General features: G+C 40.4%; 2 protein-coding genes across 2 annotated transcripts in view; one reads left to right on the top strand and one right to left on the bottom strand.

Annotated features, from left to right (window-relative positions):
- LOC102009953 overlaps positions 1-9307 on the top strand; it is a 74402-nt gene extending 65095 nt beyond the window's left edge. The window contains exon 7 of the mRNA XM_013504450.1: positions 8970-9307. Within this exon, the coding sequence (XP_013359904.1) occupies positions 8970-9081 (112 nt within the window). The 3' untranslated portion in view covers positions 9082-9307. The remainder of the gene's footprint in view (positions 1-8969) is intronic.
- An 8184-nt stretch (positions 9308-17491) lies between these two features.
- On the bottom strand, positions 17492-19009 carry Gpr101 (G protein-coupled receptor 101). Its single transcript, XM_005404577.1, has one exon. The coding sequence runs from the start codon at positions 19007-19009 to the stop codon at positions 17492-17494; it is 1518 nt and encodes a 505-aa protein (XP_005404634.1).
- Positions 19010-19767: the final 758 nt, after the last annotated feature.

Raw genomic sequence — 19767 nt, 5'->3', positions numbered from 1 at the left:
CAATGGAGTATTACTCAGCTGTAAAGAAAGATGAACTTGAGCTTTTGTGCATAAATAGATGCAACTGGAGACCATACTCATAAGTGAAATAAATGAAACTCACATGTGCAAACATCATACTGCCTCCCTAGTGTAAGAAACTGAAAGAGTAAATAAGATACCAAACGTAATGTACATATTGTGAATGGGAAAGAAACTGCTCAAAAAGAAAGAAGAACTGGGATGGGGGAAAAGAAGGAAGGAATATATATATATATATATATATATATATATATATATATAAGATAGGTAAGATAATTGTACTACTAATTTCTATTAGTTCATTGAAAGCAACATTTACTGTTTATACTGTTTGGTCTGTCTTACATATATCTAGTAATCTGAGCAACTACTTTGAAGATAACAATATGCAATATAATAACCATTGTTAATTTCCTATCATCTTGTTTTGAAGTTCTGTATCATTTTTATTGTTTTTTAAATTTAAAATTAAAAAAATAAAGTCTATACCAATGTTTTCAAGAGTTTTATCTGTTCTATCTTCCAGCAATTTTAATGTTTCTGTTTTAATATTTAGATCTTTGATCCATTTCAAATTTAGTTTAGTCCATGATGAAAGATATGGGTCCAATTTTAATCTTTGACATGTGCAGAGCCAGCTTTTTAAGCACCATTTATTAAAGAGGCTATATTTCTTCCACTGAATGTGTTTGACACCATTATCAAACATATAGTGGCTGAGTATGTCTGGAGCTGTTTCTGCATCTTCTAATCTGTTCCATTCATCTTTTGGTCTTTTTTTTTTTTTTGCCAGTACCATGCTGTTTTTATCATAGTAGCATTAGAGTATAATTTCAAGTCAGGGATTGTGATTCCTCCTGCTTTGCCTTTGTTCCCTTGAATTTCCTTTTGTTGTAGGCCTTTTCTGCTTCTAGATGAATTTTAGAAATGTTTTGTCTACTTCTGTGAGATATCCTGTTGGAATTTTCATCAGAATTGCATTAAATCTGTATAACAATTTGGGAGGTATGGCCTTTTTCACTATATTGGTTCCTCCTACCCAAGAACAAGGGATATCTTTCTATTTTCTGATATCCTCTTCAATCTCCTTTTGCAGAGGACTGTAGTTTTCAATGTAGAGTTCTTTTACTTCATTAGATTGATTCCTAGGTATTTTATTTTTGGGAATGGTATCATGAAAGATGTTGTTTCTCTAATTTCTCTCTCAGTAAGTTTGATATTTGTGTATAGAAATGCTATGGATTTTTGAGTGTTGAATTGTATACAACTATGCTACTGAATTTGCTTATTAAATCTAGCAGTATTTTAGTGGAGTTTTGGAGTCTTCTATGTAGAGTATCATGTCATCTGCAAATAATGATAATTTACCTTTTTCCTGTCTTTGTTCCTTTTATTTCTTTCTCTTGTCTAATTGCTCTGGCCAATGTTTCCACAACTATATTGAATGGGGATGGTGATAGTGCACACCTTTGCCTTGTTTCTGCTTTAAGAGTGAAAACTTTCAGTTTGTGTCCATTTAGTATGATGCTGGCTGTTGGTTTGTCATAGATGGCTTTTATGAGACTGAGATGAAGAGCATCAATTCCAATTTTCTGTAGGGTTTTTATCGTGCATAGTTGTTGGACTTTGTCAGAACCTTTTTTTGCATCCATTGAGATGATCATATGGATTTGTCCTTGGCTCTGTTTAAATGGTGTACCACATTTATTGATTTATGTGTAGTGAACCATCTCTGCATCCCTGAGATCAATCCCACTTGGTCATCGTCTATAATCTTCTTGATGATTTGCTGAATTCTGTTTGCCAATATCTTATTGAAGATCTATGTTCATTAGGGAGATTGGCCTACTTCTCTTTCTTAGTTGGGTCCTTCACTGGTTTTAGTATCAGAGTAATGCTTGTGTTGAGGAATGAATTTGGGAGTATTGCTTCCCTTCCCATTTCATGAAAGAGTTTGAGAAGTAGTGGTGTTAGGTCTTCTCTAAATTTCTTGTCGAATTCAGCACTGAATTCATCAGGGCCTGGGCTTTTCTTTTTTGGTAGTTTTTAATTACATTTTTGATTTCACTGATTGATATACATTTATTTAGGATTATTTTATCTTCTTGATTCAGCTTTGGTAGTTCATATATAGCCAGGAATCTGTCCATTTGTTCTGTATTTTCCATGTTATTAGAATACAAGTTTTCAAAGGAGATGTAGATGATCTTCTGGAATTCTGCAGGGTCCATTGTGATTTCACCCATTTCATTCCCAATCGCATGGATTTGAGACTTTTCTTTCCTTTTTTGATAAGGTTGGATAAGGGTTTGTCAGTTTTATTTAATCTTTCAAAGAACCAACTCTTTGATTCATTGATTCTTTATATTGTTTTCATTGTCTCAACTGCATTAAATTCTGCTCTGGTCTTTATAATTGTCTCCATTTTTGGCTTTGGCCTTCACTTGCTCTCCTTTTTCTAGAAGTTTGAGGTACAGAATTGAATTGTTTATTTGTGCTCGTTCTGTTTTCCTGATGTAAAAATTCACTGGTATAAATTTCCCTCTGCGGACTGCTTTCATTGTGTCTCACAGGTTTCATCAAGTTATATTTGCATTTTCATTTGATTTTAGATATTGTTTAATTTCTTCTTTGATTTCATCTGTGACTCCTTGGCTGTTCAGGAGGGTATTATTTAATTTCTATGTTTTTATAGAGTTTTTGCAGTTTCTTTTTTCAATAATTTCCAATTTTGTTGCAGTATGGTCAGATAATATGCACGGGATAATTTCCTTTGCATTTACTAAAGCATGTTCTGTGGTCTGGTGTATGGTCTATTTTATAGAACATCCCTTCTGCAGCTGAAAAGAATGTGTATTCTAATGTTACTGAGTAGAACACTATAAAGGTCCACTAAGTCCATTTGTTTGCAATTTTTGTTCAGTTCTGTTATTTCTTTGCTAGCTTTTTGTCTCGTTCATCTATCTCTTTTTACAATGGAGTGTTAAAGCTAAATTGTGTTAATACTTATTTAATCTTTCAGGTCTATTAATATTTGACTTATATAGTTGGGTGGTCCCATATTTGGTATATACATATATATGTATGTATGAATATATATATATAAAATTGTTTTCTCTTCCTCTTAAAGTTTTCCCCTAAAAAGTATGTAGCGACCTTCTTTATCTCTTTTGATCGTTCTTGATTTGAAGTTCATATGGTTTGCAAATAGAATAGGTACCCCTGCTTTTTCTTGGTTCCTGTCACATGGAATATTGTTTTACATCCTTTGACTTTCAGTCTATGAATTTCCTTTTGAGTTAATGTGTTTCTTGTATACAATGTTTTGTTGGATTTTGTTTCTTGTTCCCTCTGCCATTCTGTTTCTTTTGAGTGGTGAACTGAGGTCATTTGCATTTATGGTTATAATTGATATGTATTGGCTTCTCTTTGTCATGTTATTTTCCTGCTGTTGATTCCCTACTTTCCCCACCTGTTTGATTGCTTGACCTGCTTGGTGATTTTTTTCTGTTGTTGTTTTTGGAATTGTGGTCATTTTTATCTCTTCCAGTATATCGATCAGTACTCTTTGTTGGAGGGATTGGCAGTCATAATTTTCTTCAATTGTTCTTTGTTGTGGAAGTTTCTTATTTCTCCATTAATTTTGAGAGATAGTTTTGCAGGGTACATCAATCTGGGTTGGAAGTTGTTTCCTTTCAGTACTTGAAATGCTTTACCCCAAACTCTTCTTGACTTGAGGGTTTGTGTTGAGAAGTCTGCCGTGATTCTTATGGACTTTCCTTTATAGGTGATCTGTTTATTTTCTCTAACAGCTTTTAATATTCTGTTCTTTTGCTGAATTGCTGGGACCTTTCTTATTACATATCTTGCTGTAGATTTATTTTGGTTATGGCTAATTATTGTTCTGTATGCCTTACTTGATTGTATGTCAGATTCTTTTCCTATGTTTGGGAAATTTCCTGCTACTACTTTTGCAAATAGTATTTTTATGTTGTTTGTGTTGACTCCTTGTCTTGGTTTTCTCTCATTGCTGAGACAAAATACCCAATGCCCAGAATTAAGGAAGGCAAGGTTTATTTAGCTCACAGTTTGTGGAGGTTTCAGTCTATACTTGGCTGGCTACAAGACAGAGTGGCACATGGCAGAAGGCAACAGTTCATGGTGGTGGAAAACAGCAAAATGCAACAAAAAGGAAAAGGGAGGAGAGGCAAGAGCAAGCCTCTTTCCCTCCCTTACATTGTATGTGTACTACCTGCCCCAGGGCTGTGTAGCACTCACACCCATAGTCCCAGCATTGCACTTTAAATCAGTCATAAACTCTAGAAGCCCACCCCATGACTGCATGAGAATTTGGGGGGACATGCAGACACAAACCATAATACTCCTGCTTTTTTCTTGACAGCTATCAGTCTTATACTGTTTTTTTTGCATCATCTTGCAGCTGTTGAATTGTTATTTCCTGGTTCCTTGTTATTTTTAGGAGATCCTTCCTTTTGTGATCACTAGGCTGCAATCCTGTCTTCAAGTTCTGAACCTCTGTCTTCAGTTTTGTTCAAGTGGTTTTGCCAGCTTTCAATGGAATTTTTCACTTCCTGGATATCTCTTTGAATCTATTTCACACATTGTAATTGTTTCTTATATGGTTCATTCAAAGTTTCCATCGTTTTCCTATGCCCTCTATTTTTTGTCTATGTCTCCTTTAGCTATGCTGAGCAATTCTTTCACTATGGTTGTCATTTCTTTTTTTTCTTTTTTTGTGCTGGGAATTGAACTCAAGACCTTATGCTTGCCAGGCAGGCACTTGTGCCACTGAGCTATATCCCTGGCCCTGTCTTTCCTTTTCTGTACTTGAGAGATTATTTCTGATCTGATTTCCTCTATAGCTTCCTGGAGTTGTTTCTTTACTTCAGTTTCTATCATTTCAGAAATTTCAAGTGTGTGATTTCCAATTTGTTCTATGATGATGTTTCCTGGACATATCCTGGGTGGGTTGGAGGTCTGTGATTGCATTTTGCTCCTTCATCTTGACATTTTCTATTTCAAGAAAAAAATTTTTATTTTCTTTTTTGTGATGATTCTTGTGAGTTTTGGTAGTAGGTACCTATATCACTAGTATTAAGGCCTCTCTAGGAAAAGTCTGTTCTTCAAGGATATCTTCTCTGTGTCAGAGATTCTTGGTTTGTGTGTGTCCCAAGATTCTACCTTCCCAATTAATTGAGAGTGGAATGTTGGTTTCTGTTTGGCTCTATCCTCAGTCTTTTGGTGTAGGTTATGGTGAGGTTATTACCCCTGAGCTTCCCAGTATTGTTACACAAGGGAGAACAACTGATTATAACAGATGTGACATCCAAGGTACAGTAGTACAATTAGCAAAAATGATAGCATCAAGCACAGTTTACAAATTGACAAACTGTGGTAACTATTAACTTTGTACTTTAGACCATAGGAGCAAAATCTATAGTTATATAAGAGAACCAATCATGAATCACGAGTTTGTATGCAAAGTGTTTCCTCTTGTTCAAGTGGATTTACCCTAGGTTCTTCTGTATTAACTGGTTGTCATATGTCGGGAACCTTCCATGCTGGCTGCCCATCCTATGTTATAGGGGCATTAGCCAGACCCCTGAGTTCTTTTGGATGGAGGCTCCTGTGATTGTGGAGGGGCAGTGGGCAGGATCTCTCCCCTCCCTGGAAGCTCAGCATGGCTCAGCAAGGCTTCTTTAATGGGTGGGGGGAAGTGGGCAGGGTTTCTTTCCTCCCTCATGGATCAGTGTGGGTCACCAAGGCTCCCTCAGTGGTGGAGTGAGAGTTGGCAGGATTTGTCTCCTTCCATGTGGCTCAGCATAGCTCACTAAACTCCCTTGATGGTGGGGGCCAGGAGCCAGGGTCTCTCTCCTCCTGTGCAGCTCAGCATGGCTCACTAAAGTTCCCTTCATGGTACAGGGCTAGGCAAAGACTATGAAAAAATTCCAATTGCAGAGGAACTATCACAAAGAATGAACGGGTGTCTCATCTTATTACAAACTTTTTTGCACCAAGAGAAACCACAACAGAGTGAAGAGACAACCCACAGTATGGAAAAAAATGTTTGCCAGCTACTCCTCAAAGGATTGCTATCAAGAACATATAACAAATTAAAAAAAAACCAATCAGACATCTCTAATTTAAAGACCCAAACTAAAAATGGGCTTCTAAGATGAAGACACATTTCTCAGATGAAGAAACATAAATAGCAAATAAATATATGAAAACATGTTCAGCATCATTGGTCATTTGAGGGATGCAAATTAAAACAACACTGAGATTCCATCTCACCCCAGAAAGAATGGTTCCTATCAAGAAATCAACCAATAACAAATGCTGGCAGACCTGTGGGGAAAAAGGAACACTTCTCCATTGTTGGTGGGAATGTAGATCGTTGCAATCACTGTAGAAATCAGTGTGGAGATTCCTCAAAAAACTAGAATTGGAGGTCCCATTTGACCCAGATAATCCCCTTCTAGGTATCTTCCTAAAAGCATTAAAATCATGGTACCACAGTGATATATGTGCACCCTTGTTTATAGCAACACAATATCTAGTAGTTAGATCTTGGAAACAACCCACATCCCCATCAACTGAGGATGGATAAAAAGGTTCTGTTCTTTTTATACAATGGAGTAATACTCAGCCATGAAGAAGGATAAATTGGAGACTTTTATATGTAAATGGATGCAACTCAAGACCATACTCATAAGTGAAACCAGACTCACATGGGCAAACATCATATTGTCTCCCTTGTGTGAGAAGCTAAAGGAGTAAATAAGATCCAAAATGTACAATAAATTTTGTAGAATGGGAAGAAACTGTTCAAAAGGAAAGAGAAACTGGGGTGAGGGAAAGGAAAAAAGGAACAGAAATATATATATATTAAGATAAGTATACTACTAATTTCTCTTAGTTCATTGAAAAGAAAGATTTGTGCTAAAATTGTTTGGACAGTTAAATGCCTATATCTTGTACACTGAGTAACTAAGTGAAAGATAACAATATGGAATGTATTAACTATTTTTACCCTCCTATTATCTTGTTTTGAAATTTTGTTTTCTTCTCTTTCAAAAAAATTGAAGAAAGCATAGAGTAGCAACACATACTGTCATCCCCATATTTCAGCTGAAAGAACTGAGGCTTTTGCAAGATTATCACTTGCCCAGTGGAAGACATCTAGTAACCAACAGATTAGATCTGTCTCACTCTGTGTCCATGGCCTTAATCTCTATACCATACTGACTCTTGATAAAGAGCTTTGAATGGTGGAAGGAAATAGTTTGATGGCATATTGAATGGAAAGTTATTCTGAGTTTGGAAACTTGTAAAGAAAAAGTAAGCAACTTTACTCAAAACTTTCTGTGATCTTGATGTTGATTCAGATGTTTTCCTGGACAAGTTGTCTCAAGGTATACCTGTTAGAACACATAATCCTATGGATTTTTTCAGTTAAGTCACTTGAACCTTAAGATCATATGGGAATTGTTCTTCTAATATTAACACCAGTGAAATCATATACCTAAGAAAAATTGGCTCATGATTACATCATTCTAAAACAGAAAGGCACCTTCTTGTATCTTCTGCTCTATCTAATCTACATAGTTATGCTTATGTATTGTTCACATAGGTGTGATGACAAGAAGTTGTTCAAAGTCTGACTGTTTTAATCTAACATCATGTCATAAAGATTGCCCACCAGTGCCTTCCTGGCAAGCACAAGGTCCTGAGTTTGGTTCCTGGTACCAAATAAAAAAAAAAAAAGATGGTCCATGCTGCAGCATAATCTTTATATTTGTCATTCTGATGACTAAAATTTCATTTAATAATTAGTCCTCAATTTATCTAGTCACCTATTTGGAGAGTATTTGGTTTGTTTGTAATTATTTAATGTTGTAAATCATAGGTTTATGATTATATTTTTGCATTTAATTTTCCTGTTGCATCATTTCTTTAGGATAACACCACAGAGATGGTTTTCAAATTTAATAATACAAATTTCTTATTTAGGGAACTAATGTATGCTTTGGGTATGCAAATAAATAGATGATTCCCTTTTTTGGTGCACATAATGATAGTGGTTATTTACATTTTCTAAATTGATGCAAGTTATAAAAAGTTTGTTGCATTAATATAAGCCTTGGTCCCCTTTGAAATGAAGAAAGGAGACAATGGGATGGAGAGAAGGGGAGGGAGAGGAACGGAATGGGGTGAAAAAAGAATTAAGATGTGTTTTCTTCAGGCACCAGCTCTCCATGATGAATGTAATCATTAGGTACTGCAAAGAGGTACTAATAAAAATAAAAATTAAAAGCATACAAAATAAAACTTTTCAGCCTTAAAAAGAAGAAAAGAAATGGAGACCTTAAGCTACTAATTTTTGGTTTTTGGCTTTGGTTAGAGACTTGCACAGTTCATTCAGATGGATTCTCACATCCATTTACATGTGACTGCCTCTGGCACCACTTCTCATCCTGTTCGCTTAGCAAAAAAGTGCAGTAATTTTTTTCTTCTTTTTTAAAATTTCTAATTTAAAGAGAAAAAAATATAAAATGTAGAATGTATTAACCATTGATACCCTCCTATTACCAAGTGTATCAATGGTTAATACATTGCATATTGTTATCTTTAGTTACTCAGAGTACAAGATATTGGCATTTAATTATCCAAATAATACTAGCACTAACCATTCTTTCATCTGAGGAATAGATAAAAAATGATGTGGTCTTTTTAAGCAATGGAGTACTACTCAGCCATAAAGAAGGATAAACTGGAGTGCAGTGATTTTCATTTGATGTTGTACAAGTTTTGAGATGTGGAGAAGCAGTAGCCCATCTTAAGAGTGACATGCTTTGTGTCCCCAAGAAAGAACTTTGATTTACTATGATATCTGGCTAACAAAGATCTTTTTCATTTTGTTTCAGGGACGAGTGGATTTTTGTCTTACTTCTGGTTTATTTCTACAATCTACACTGTGGTGAAAGTGCATTAAAGAATTTCTCACAATGCTCCCAGGCACATCATCCTTGCTTTTGAATATCTACGTATCTCTAAGAACTTCTGTAGAGATACATATGTATGCCCCTAATTATATACATAAATGTGAAATGTCATTGTCTGATATCAGGTTCTATGATTGACTGTGTGGAAGAAAACGGGTTGGGAGGCAGATTTCTTCTAAGTCAGAGTTTTCTGAAAAGGCAAAGGGATTTAATGTAGAGCAGTTATAATAAAGGAGGCACATTTCTTCTAAAAAATTAAAGTTGAGTACACTGGTTCTTCATATGGAAACCTTTTTCCCTTTGTCTTCCTCATATTGTTCAGAGCACCTAACTTCTTCATCAGAAAAATAGTTCCTGTCAAATAAATCTTAAGTAAAATAGGACTTTTTGAACTGAAGATTACACAAACTTTTACACTTTTGTATTAGAGTAATCATTTAAAAAAGTACATTGTTTTAACACAGAAGTTTTGAAATATCATATACTGCTGTCTTTCTCCTTAGTTAAGCCTGCCCATTCCCATTTATTGGTGGTCTGTTTCTCTTTGCTGTCCTTGGCAGGCTGAGAAGGTGCAAGATTGATATGGTAATGTGTAGATAACAAATCTTTGGAGTCAGTTTTCTCGGATTTATTTGCTTGGACCAAACAATAGTCAGATGTTACAATTTCTAAAATGTGGGAAATTTGTACTGCAAATACTCTTCAACTTTGCAGTTTTGTGGGGAGGAGGCATGAAGCCATACATTTTCTGCGATAAATTTATTGACAAATATTGGTCTCACATGGGAAAACATTTGCAAAATGTCTGTACATACCTTCAATTCATGGACATTCTCAAAGCTATTCTGACACTGAGGAGTATCGGTTTCTGTGTGTAGGCTCAAAGAGATTTTGTTGCCCTTGGAGGGGAGATTGAAATAACCAGGGACAGAGTTATAAAGTTGAGTCCTGACAGAGACCCAGAGAGGAGGAAGTAAGAGTTGTCAGGTTGCTTCATAGAAGAAAAGAATTCACTAACCACTAGTAGCCCTTTGTCTGTATTGGAAGGGCCAAGGCTCTGGGTCATGGCAAATGGGCCTGGGCCCTAGTCCAGAACTATAGAGGCAAGAATAGCTACAGATGGCCAGAGAAAAGCTACTGAGAGTGGAATTTTCAGATCCTCAATTGTCTTCTGCAGTCTCATAATACAGGGCCAGGCTCTTAGCCCTACCTGAGAGAGAAAAACTGCTATCATGAGGTTCACTGGAACCCATTCCACTCCCCTCTAAATACTCTGAACTAAGCAGTGAGCTATTGAGCTTCAGGGAACTCTTTTCTTCTCTCCAGGTTGGCTGCTTGATAGTTTTGTCTGAGCTCACAAGCCCATTTATTTGCACTGATAGTACTACTTTCTAGAGGGCAAATTTATTTCTGCAGCAGAACAAAGTTAGTGCCTGGATGGCATTTGTAGGTTAAGATGAAGGCAGCCACATACCGCTGTCATGGCAGCCACCTCACCTTGAAGGTGTGCCTACGCTGCTGTTTCACTTGGGTCTGGAGGTAAAGTGAAGAAGAGTGCTTTCGAAATGGGGCTGAGTAGCTCCCTGAGCCTCCTAGCTTGGGTCCATGAATACCACTTTGGACGTATGAGGTGTGCAATCCCTTGCACCACTCCTGATGGGAATAACAGAAGACGAGCTGCTTAGTAGGTCAATTATTTCAACTCAGGAAGAACTAGGGGCTCTTAAGGTTTAGACATATTTGCCCATGTCATGTTTGTGTACTGAGTTTTCACATGTTATGGTTGTGTTCAATGTATAACTGTTTTTAGGACAGCAGGGCTTGAGGGAACACACGCCTGCTCTTCTGTTCTTACACTCTGCTGAACAGGGGTAGCACGGAGGTGGGTGTGGGGAACTAGCCCAGGCTGAACTGAGGTATGCTCAGGGAAGTGTCCTGGGCCTGAGTAGTATGTGGCAGGGCTGCAGCCCAGTAGAGATGACGGGGTAGTACTGTTTTCTAAAACAAAGGCCCACCCTCCTGCTCAAACCTCCTTGCCTTAACAATACAGCTGGTTATGTGAAAGCTTCACAGTCATCTTACTCCATGTTCCTTTTCTGGCACCCCCACCCTCACTTTGAAATCCTTTTTGCTCATAGAGGACCAGGTTAATGCTCGTCTTTCAGCAAGTCCTCCCTGATGCCCACCCCTCCATCCTGCTGTGTATTCCCTATATTGGAATGTGAGATATGGGAGCCTATATATTCATTTTGACCCTGTAACGTAGTAAGTTGTTTCTCCACTGCCTTGTCCATTCAAGCAAAAGAGAAGGGATGGGAAACCATGTGTTTCCCTCACTGTGGTCTCAAGGAACTTGGCATGGTAACCAGATACACACGTAAAATTAGACTTTATTTAGCATGTTTCTGAAGAATATACCAATGACAATTTACAGCACCTATTTAAGAAACACAAAGATTACTAAATAATACTTAGTTAAATCACAAACATAGATCTCTCTGCGTTGTCCAAGCAGGAGTCCGATATTCTTGTCCAACAAAAAAAATACATTGTAACCATTTTAGAAAGGATCCAACTAAAGTCAACCAATATATGAAACCTCAGCCTTCGGCACAGTCACTGGGATTACTGGCCCAGGTAACAATACAGCGTCACAAATAGTATTTGATTGGGGTGTGATGGGATTTCTCTTCTTGCTGAGAGGAGGAGGATAAAGTCCACCCCTTTGCGCACCTGAAGGTAAGTTGTGCCAATGGGAACTTGGCCCCAGGATTGGAGTTAGATAATCCTTTAAAAAGGCACTTTTAAATTACAAATACTTTTTTTAAATGAAATGTTTAAATTTAAAATGTAAAGATTGTCTGAGTGCGTTTTTTCTCTTCTCAAAGTAGCACATAAAATTTGTTATTAAAGGCAGTTTAATGATTTAATAAGGGTGTATATATAATATAGTTTTCTCATTGTAATATTTTTGTTCTCAAAATATAATAAAATTATCTCATAGTTCTCTTTTGTCAGCTGCAAATATCACTGATCTACAATTAGAAATCTCAAACACCTTATCCACGACCCTGAGGAGAGTCACGAGAGTCACCCATCCATGCCCCATTGTTGTCGCTCAGACAACCAAACAAAGGGACAAAACCAGAGCAGCCTTTTTCCTGGGTTCTGGGGCTGCTCTCGGGGGACAGGGGTAGTCACAATGTGGATCTGCTAAGTGCAGATCCTGTCACTTCACAGTCAGGTACTGGCTAAGGCTGGGTCTTGAAAGTGCAGCATTCTTTTCATCCGGCTAAGAGGACTCCAACAGTCTATCCTGAGGTCCTTGCTTCTTGATGGGGAGAGGATTGTCTTTGATTTTCCATTCTGTACATTCAGTTCATGGAAAACAGGCATACAGGTGCCAGGTGCGTTGTGGAGAACAGCCCTCGAAGACTTCAGCCAAGATGATTGGTTCATATTAATGAGCAGTCATACCAGCATAAGCTCCTGCCTGTAATATGCTGTACCAGGGATTTAAGGAATGAAAGGCACCACTTCCTGCTAGCTCACCTTTGAGCCATCTTACATATCTTGTAGTATACACTTGAAAAATAACATTTTAAGAAAACAAAGATACTATGTTCTATTTCAGAAACTGACCAAGGTTTCGGTCACACAGAGAATTTGCATGCATTGAATTAATTAACTTTACATGTACATACTAAGTTTTTAGAATGACACTACCTACGAACACACACAATCTAATACCTAGCACCTTATCTCCAAGAACACTTACACTTTATATACAGTTACAGCTTACATTTACAAGAATCACTACAAAAGTTTCACATCACTGAAACAGGACGAAAATACCAAACTTTTAATATCAAAAGTTGTAACACAGATGAAGAGGGGGAAAAGCCACTCATATTTGAAGCACCGAACTAAGACCAATCTTGTTTTTGACTATGTTTCCGACACAGGAACGAATCCTGACAGAGCAAATCTCCTATGAGTGTGCACGTCACTGTAGTTTCCCCTTGGTGTGTATACTCTGAGATATGGAGGCTTTGAGAGGCAATGATGGAAATACATAACTCCTATTGGCAACCTTCATTTGCCTTGAGGATTCTTATCCTACTTACCAAAGAGCAGTGAACTGGCCAGTGACATGCCAGCCAGTGGCCAAGTTCAGTGGGTTTTAGCTGTCCTATTTCTTCCTCCAGCCAGTTTTGTTGCTTATAGCAGAAACATGCTATAAGCAAGCTGGGCATCTGCCAGAGAGAAAGAGACTGTATAATATTGGAAAGAATGTATGGCAAAGATTTGCCTTCTTTGGGAGCTTTAGGTCATAGTCTGCCTTTCCCGCTCATGCCTCTGTCTCTTCATGGCTAAGCTTGGAGGGGCTTTGAGCACCCAAGAACACCGGTCCAGCCCATAGAAAATAAGAGAGAGAAGGAGGAAGAGAGTTAAAGCCACTACTGATCATACTTTCGCTCCTTGTCTTAGCCCCTGGCTAGCAGCCTACTAGTCCTTTAATCCTTTGTCTGCTTTAGAGGGAAAAGACATTTTGCTTGGGGAAACCCCTCCTTACAACGTGGGGTTTGTCTTCAAGAGAAATACAACAGAAAAGACATTATGAAGTGGATTTGTTTCTCAAAATATGTGAGAGGGTAGTGAAGAGAAAATGTGGAGCTCTGTAGGTTAAATTGTTACTCTCTGCTTTACTGTAATGATCCCAAGTGTTTTATCTTAGAGATTTCAAATTATCAGAGGATGCATATTTTTTTCTCCTCTGAACGGTGTGTTTCAGACACTTTTAGGAGATTTTTGGCAAAGTCTAAGAAAAAAAGCCTATTTTATCCTGTAAATTTTTCTCATGTATGAAAAATTCTTCTGAAGTAACTTTACCTGGCTTAATTGGCTAATTATGTACAAAATAAGGCAATGTTAGGCACCTTATAATTTTACAGGTAAATGATTTTTGTGTGTTTTTGCTGAAACAATTAAATGGCATCTATAGGATTGAACGTGTTTTCATAATGTGTTCAATATGGTGCTTTTTAGAAATGAGGTGCCTAGCTCCTCCTAAATCATAAAATGGCACTTTTCCTTACCTGTTGGATTTGAAGCAGGTATGGAGTCATCTCTAAACTGGATTGAAGTTGGGCAGACAGAAAAGTACCTCGAATTGCTGGTCACTCCTATGGTTCACTTCTTTCTGCTTCCCTGGGCCCCTGTGAGTCCCATAGCTCTGGGTTTGGAAGGGATGGATGGGGAGTGGGTGAGCACGCAGAGCTTCAGGCACAGGCATTCCTGAAGGGCCAGCATAGCAGGGGACAGGGGGTGAGCAGGTGAAGGCAGTGGGCACAAAGGCAAGAGGTAGGCAGGGAGCCGGAAGTGCACAGGACTTGCCAGCAGCTGGTGTGTGTGGTGTCTTAGAGAAGCAGGGCCCTCATGTTACAGAAGTCACAGAAGGCCAGGGCTTGCTCCTTGCTTGCTACTGCTTTCCCAAGCTTGTTGAAATTGGTGCGTTAGTCAAAGCACCTGCAACTCCTTGGCAAACTAGATGCTCTGTTATTCTTAAGTAAGGAAATCATTCCATTTAAAATCACATCATTTCAAAGTCTGGTTTGTCTGGCCCCTGTACTTTAATGGGAATTTTTACTACACATATGAAGTGGCCTTGGCAAAAGAATACATCCTTTAAAAACATTTAGGGAAAGCGATTGCACATGAGGATCTGTGAGGCTAATGATGTCTTTTTTGTGTGCTTTCACGTTTTCAAATGGGAAAACAGTATGTGCAGTAAAACCTCATTAAGCTGATAGCACTTTATTCAAAATAGCAAAAAACATACTGAAGCAGCTGCTATCTTCAAGCTAACCAGAGGCCTTACTGTTCATTAGGAAGAAAATGTCATCAATGCAAAATTCCCTTAGTTCAAAAAAGTCCTTTTTTTCTGACATCTTATTTTCAAAAGGTCTTCACCTTTGAGGAATCCAATTTGCCAAAAGAATGGACAGAGACTGAACTAGGTAAAAAGGAAACTTTCGAAGGAACGGGTGAGTCTCAGCACCCTAGAGAATGTTATGTGTGCTGTTAGATGGACTTACCACACTGGTACAGGCTCTGGTTCCATTTGGATTTGGGATTTTGGCAAACAATTTTCTCTGATACGCTTTGAAAGGGTTGAGCTTTAAAAATAAAACAAAAAGTTCAGTTTCAACAAAAGGTTGGAGACACTCATGCTTGAAGTCCCTTTTGCTGCCCAACAGCCATTTCCACTAAAAGGACAGACTCTAGCTACCTTGAACCCCTTTGACCATTACAGTTTTGCAAGGCAATACCCCTCCCTCCACAGAGGACTGATCATATAAGCTGTTTCTGCACCTGGGTATCCCTTAAGGACAGGTCATTGTAAGAGTCTGGCAATTATTTGGTATAAAAATTTATGACTATTTACTTGCTTCACAAATTTTGGTAAAAAAATAAATGATTTGTGAGACCGAACCTCAGCCCAAGTGCCTTGTTTGGATTACCACCCTGTCCAAACTGATGGAGTTGGAATGAATAAAATTTCCATGGGTATCCTGATCTGACAGGTCAGCTGGCTATTACTTGGTTCTATGCCCTCGCCTTTCCTACATCCTGAATATGACAATCTCAAGTTCCCGTGCAGACATATTCTTAGCCCAAATACACTGCTATTTACCTCTCCCCCTTGAGAAACTCATGTTGGAATCTGTGAGGACGGAGAGATAAAAAGAAATATATATGAGCTGGACATTTACATAAATGAAAATTTGAGTCTTCACAAAGATATAGCAATCACACTAGAATGAGGCTAAACTCTGAATATGGCCATGCTTATACAAAACCAGCTGGTTAACCACGTTGTACAACTAAATACTCCGTTCTCTCCCTCCACCCATATTAACAGTGGATTTCTGCATGGACAGTTAGTTTGCTGTAGAGTTGCTTCAATTTGGATTTCAGGAGGGACAAAACCACTGGCTTAACCATGTTTTGGCTCCATGTTATTTGGTCTGTACCCTCTGAAATAGGTATATCCTTGCCCAAAGGGATTTCACATTTGAGATGTGAAAAATCTTCCTCTGTATTTGCTCTAGAGATAATTTAGATATTGATAAAGATTTTTGCAAGGAGATACATTTCATCATCAATAACTAGGTTATTTTCCACCTGAATGCTTTGATTTTTGGATTGTTTGTAAAAGGTCAGATGTTTGCCAGGTATTATAAAACCATCCTGTTATTTCTCACTCTCTCACATGGGCTGAAAAGACACGCGGATGTTGGTGGAGGAAGGAAAACGTTCATCCTGTCTTACTTGCCCCCATGTGGAGATCTTATTTCTTGCCTAGGAACTCAGGAACACAAAAGAGATTTCTGATGGACATATCTCTTGATTGGCAGTGTGAGTTTTGCAGAACTTTGACCACCACTAGTTCATTTTTTTTCCTGGAAATACTGTTTGACCAAAAAGGTTAACCTGAAATAAAACAGAGCAAAACAAGTGATTGAAAGAGATCTGGAGCATTCTTATGAGCATACTGATTCAGTCATGAAGGAGAAATTGGAAAATAGTTGCATGATTTCTGTACCACTATTACTCAAATAGGAGACAGAAATTGTTAGTGCCAATTGACAATTTTCCACTTTGACAGAGAGAGCTCAGTCGTAGCCCATGCATAACCATGATTTTAGAGGAAAAAACCCAACTGGTTAGCCCCAAGGATGTGTTCACTGTCTCTTCCCTTAGACTAGCTTCCCATTTCAGACATGTCCTTCCTCATTCCTCAGTCCCTTTAGGGGATCTGGAAACATTCTTGTTCTTGGTATTCTAACTACACAAAACCTTCTATTGTAATTTTCACGAGAGTCTTTGCACCAGATTGTGGGGCTCTCCAGTTCACAGTTTGGCTCATATGCTGATCAGTCCATCAGGATCTGCATCTTGGGCTCCGTGGATGATTGGGTCCATTGGTTTTCCTTCACTTGAACATAAATTGACCTCTGGCCTATAAGCTCCTGACCCAAGGGCCAAATAGTCTTTAAGTCCACAGGCATCATCTTCCCTTTCCCCCAGAGCTAAAGCTGGCACGCTGTAGCTCTGGGAAGAAAGGCAGAATATCAACCACAGGTCCAAAATAGCCCTTGTTGCTTTAAGAAATTTAGAGCCCAATAATTTTTCTGGAGGAAAATTTTCAGTCAGGATCCTCAAGTCCATGCTTTGAGGGGCACACCTTTAAGGGAAGAACCCAGTTCCTAAGTCTTTCAAGTATTTATCTACCTTGTGGTGGAAAAGGATTTGTGTGCAATGCCTTTGCCTGAAATGGTATGGGTCGGCATTAATGGGAACATGGGTGGTCCACTGAAAAGAAAGCTGCTCTTGTTTTCTGTCTCGTGGACAGTGCAAGCTTTGCTTTAGCACTAACTTCAAGGTGAAGTAGCGGAATCATGGGACGGAACAATCTTGCCTTCAGTTCCTCTCTCTGAACCAGCTTCACTTCCGGGCACATCTGGGTGGCTACCTTCTCCTCTTGAAGACTTTTTCTTGCAGAATAACTTCTTCAGCATACCCTGGACTTCCTTCTTGATGGTCTTGTGCATGTACCCATAGATATAGGGGTGAATACAGCACTGCAGGAAGAAAAGCCAGATTATTATAGTGATCACCCACTGGGGCACCTTGGTTTGGACATCCACCCACACGGCCAGGACTGCTAGGAAGCAGTAGGGCCCCAGGGACAGCACATAGGAGAAAATGATGAGAAAGATCACTTTAGCAGCCTTGCACTCATAGCACCTGGGCAGAGGAGGGTGGCTGCTGCTGTTCCGGCGACTCCGAGGGAGGCCTTCTGGGATGTTCACGGCTTCGACGTCACCGTCATTGAAATTGATGTCATCCTCACCAAATTCTATGTCATCTTCGCCCAAGTCAATGTTGCACTGACTGACCTCTGCATGGCCCTTGTCTGACTTTGCGCTGCCCTTCTTACCTTCCAAGCTGCCAACACTGACCTCTTCACTGCCCTTGGCCCCCACAGCACACTCACTCAGCTGCACGCTTCCTTCCTTTCCCTTCATGCTGCCATTCTTGGCTTCCGTGGGGTCCTCTTCTACCTCCGAGTTGCTCTCCTTGGCCTTGACCTCACCTTCATCCTGGCCATTGAACTCACTCTCATCCTGGAACTCATCCTTCACTGTTCCGTCTTCACACTCATTCTTCACACGGTCCTTGACCCGAACCTCGAGGCTGCGGCTCTTGACATTGTACAGCAGGGCATGCTGCTTCCGGGCTACACCGAACACTGCAGAGTAGCAGGCGATCATGACAGCCAGTGGGATGATGATGAAGGACACCACGCTGAGAACCGTGTAGCTGGGGCTGGACCCCCAGATCATGGAGCAGAGGGCGTTGCGCTCATCAAAGCCAGCCTGGCCCCAGCCATAGAGTGGGGGTGTGCTCTGCAAGGTGGCCACAATCCAGGTGCCGTAGAGGAGCATGTAACCACGGCGATGGGTCATCATGTTTGGGTAGGAGAGTGGGTGGATGATGGACAGGTAGCGATCTATGGACACCACGACAATGGTGTTGACACTGGCAAAGGCGAACAGGTGAGTGAGGGTAACCAGGGCCGTGCAGAAGTGGCTGTTGAGGGGCCAGAAGAGAGGCACGGAGGTGGCCACGACCCACGGGGCCACAAGAGCAATCTGCAGCAGGTCGGTGATGAGGAGGTTAAAGATGAAGCGGTTGGCCACCTGCAGCAGCTGCGGCTTGCGCTGCAACACAAGCACCAGGACTATGTTGCCAAAGAAGGAGATGGTGAGGAAGATGAGCAGCACAGTCGACCGGATGATGCCGTGAGCCAGGCTGATGGGCATTTTGGAAAGGGGTGTGCACGCCTGGGTGGTGGTGTTCTCCTGTGTGCTGTTGGTGCAGGTGGGTGCCATGGCGATGGCGGGCGGAGGAGAGACCGGGGGCCGCCTCCCTGCGGGCACCGGCGGGCAGCGAAGGGGTGCACAGCCCGCACACCGTGTCTGTGCTGCGGAGGAAAGAAACACGTGGGCGGGGTTAGTCCCTTGGCAGGAGGAGAAGCCTCGGTGGCGCTCAGCAACACTGCCGCAGGACCCTTCTCATGCACCCTCGTGCAGCGGCAGCCCCAGCCCAGGCAGTTGCCCTGGTTCTACCTCTGGCTGTCTTTGTGTCTGCCTTTCTCTCTTCAGGTCTTATTTCCTCCTGTCGCTCCTGCCAGTGCGTGCTCACATTCTAGGCATCTCCCACCCTGTGTCTGGAGTGAGTTTTGGTCTCTTAGGCTAGCTCTCCCGCTGGCACGTGCGCGTGCCCTCTGTACCTGCCTGCTTACTAGCGCAGATCTCTGTGCCTCTCGGGTGTCTTGCAAGGGCACTTTCCACCTCTAAGCGTGTGTGTCCCTGTTTCCCCTAAGGCTTTCACTCTGGTCTCTCGCGCTACCCCCCACCCCGTCCTGTGTTTCTGTTTTTAACTCACCAGCACGTGCGCACTCTGCTCCCTCCCTCGGGGGGTCACTGTCCTCCTGTCCCTTACTCCCCCTTCCAGTTTCTCTCAGTCTCTGTATCTTTCACCAGCGCACTTTCTCTGGAGCTGCGTGCACGTGCCTCCTCCCTGTTGCCCTCCCAGTCTCTTGTGGGTGACTGCCTCTCGCTGTTTCTGGTGTTCCCCAGTGCTGTAC

The sequence above is a fragment of the Chinchilla lanigera genome, unplaced genomic scaffold, assembly GCF_000276665.1.
Source record: "Chinchilla lanigera isolate Chin_1 unplaced genomic scaffold, ChiLan1.0 scaffold00088, whole genome shotgun sequence".
NCBI classification, from domain to species: Eukaryota; Metazoa; Chordata; class Mammalia; order Rodentia; family Chinchillidae; genus Chinchilla; species Chinchilla lanigera.
Note: the sequence above shows the minus strand (reverse complement) of the source record. Positions and strands in the feature narration are given on the sequence as shown.

Bases quoted from the DNA above. Each gene is read 5' to 3' on its own strand.
- Gpr101 (XM_005404577.1), bottom strand. From the start codon at position 19,009: ATGGCACCCACCTGCACCAACAGCACACAGGAGAACACCACCACCCAG.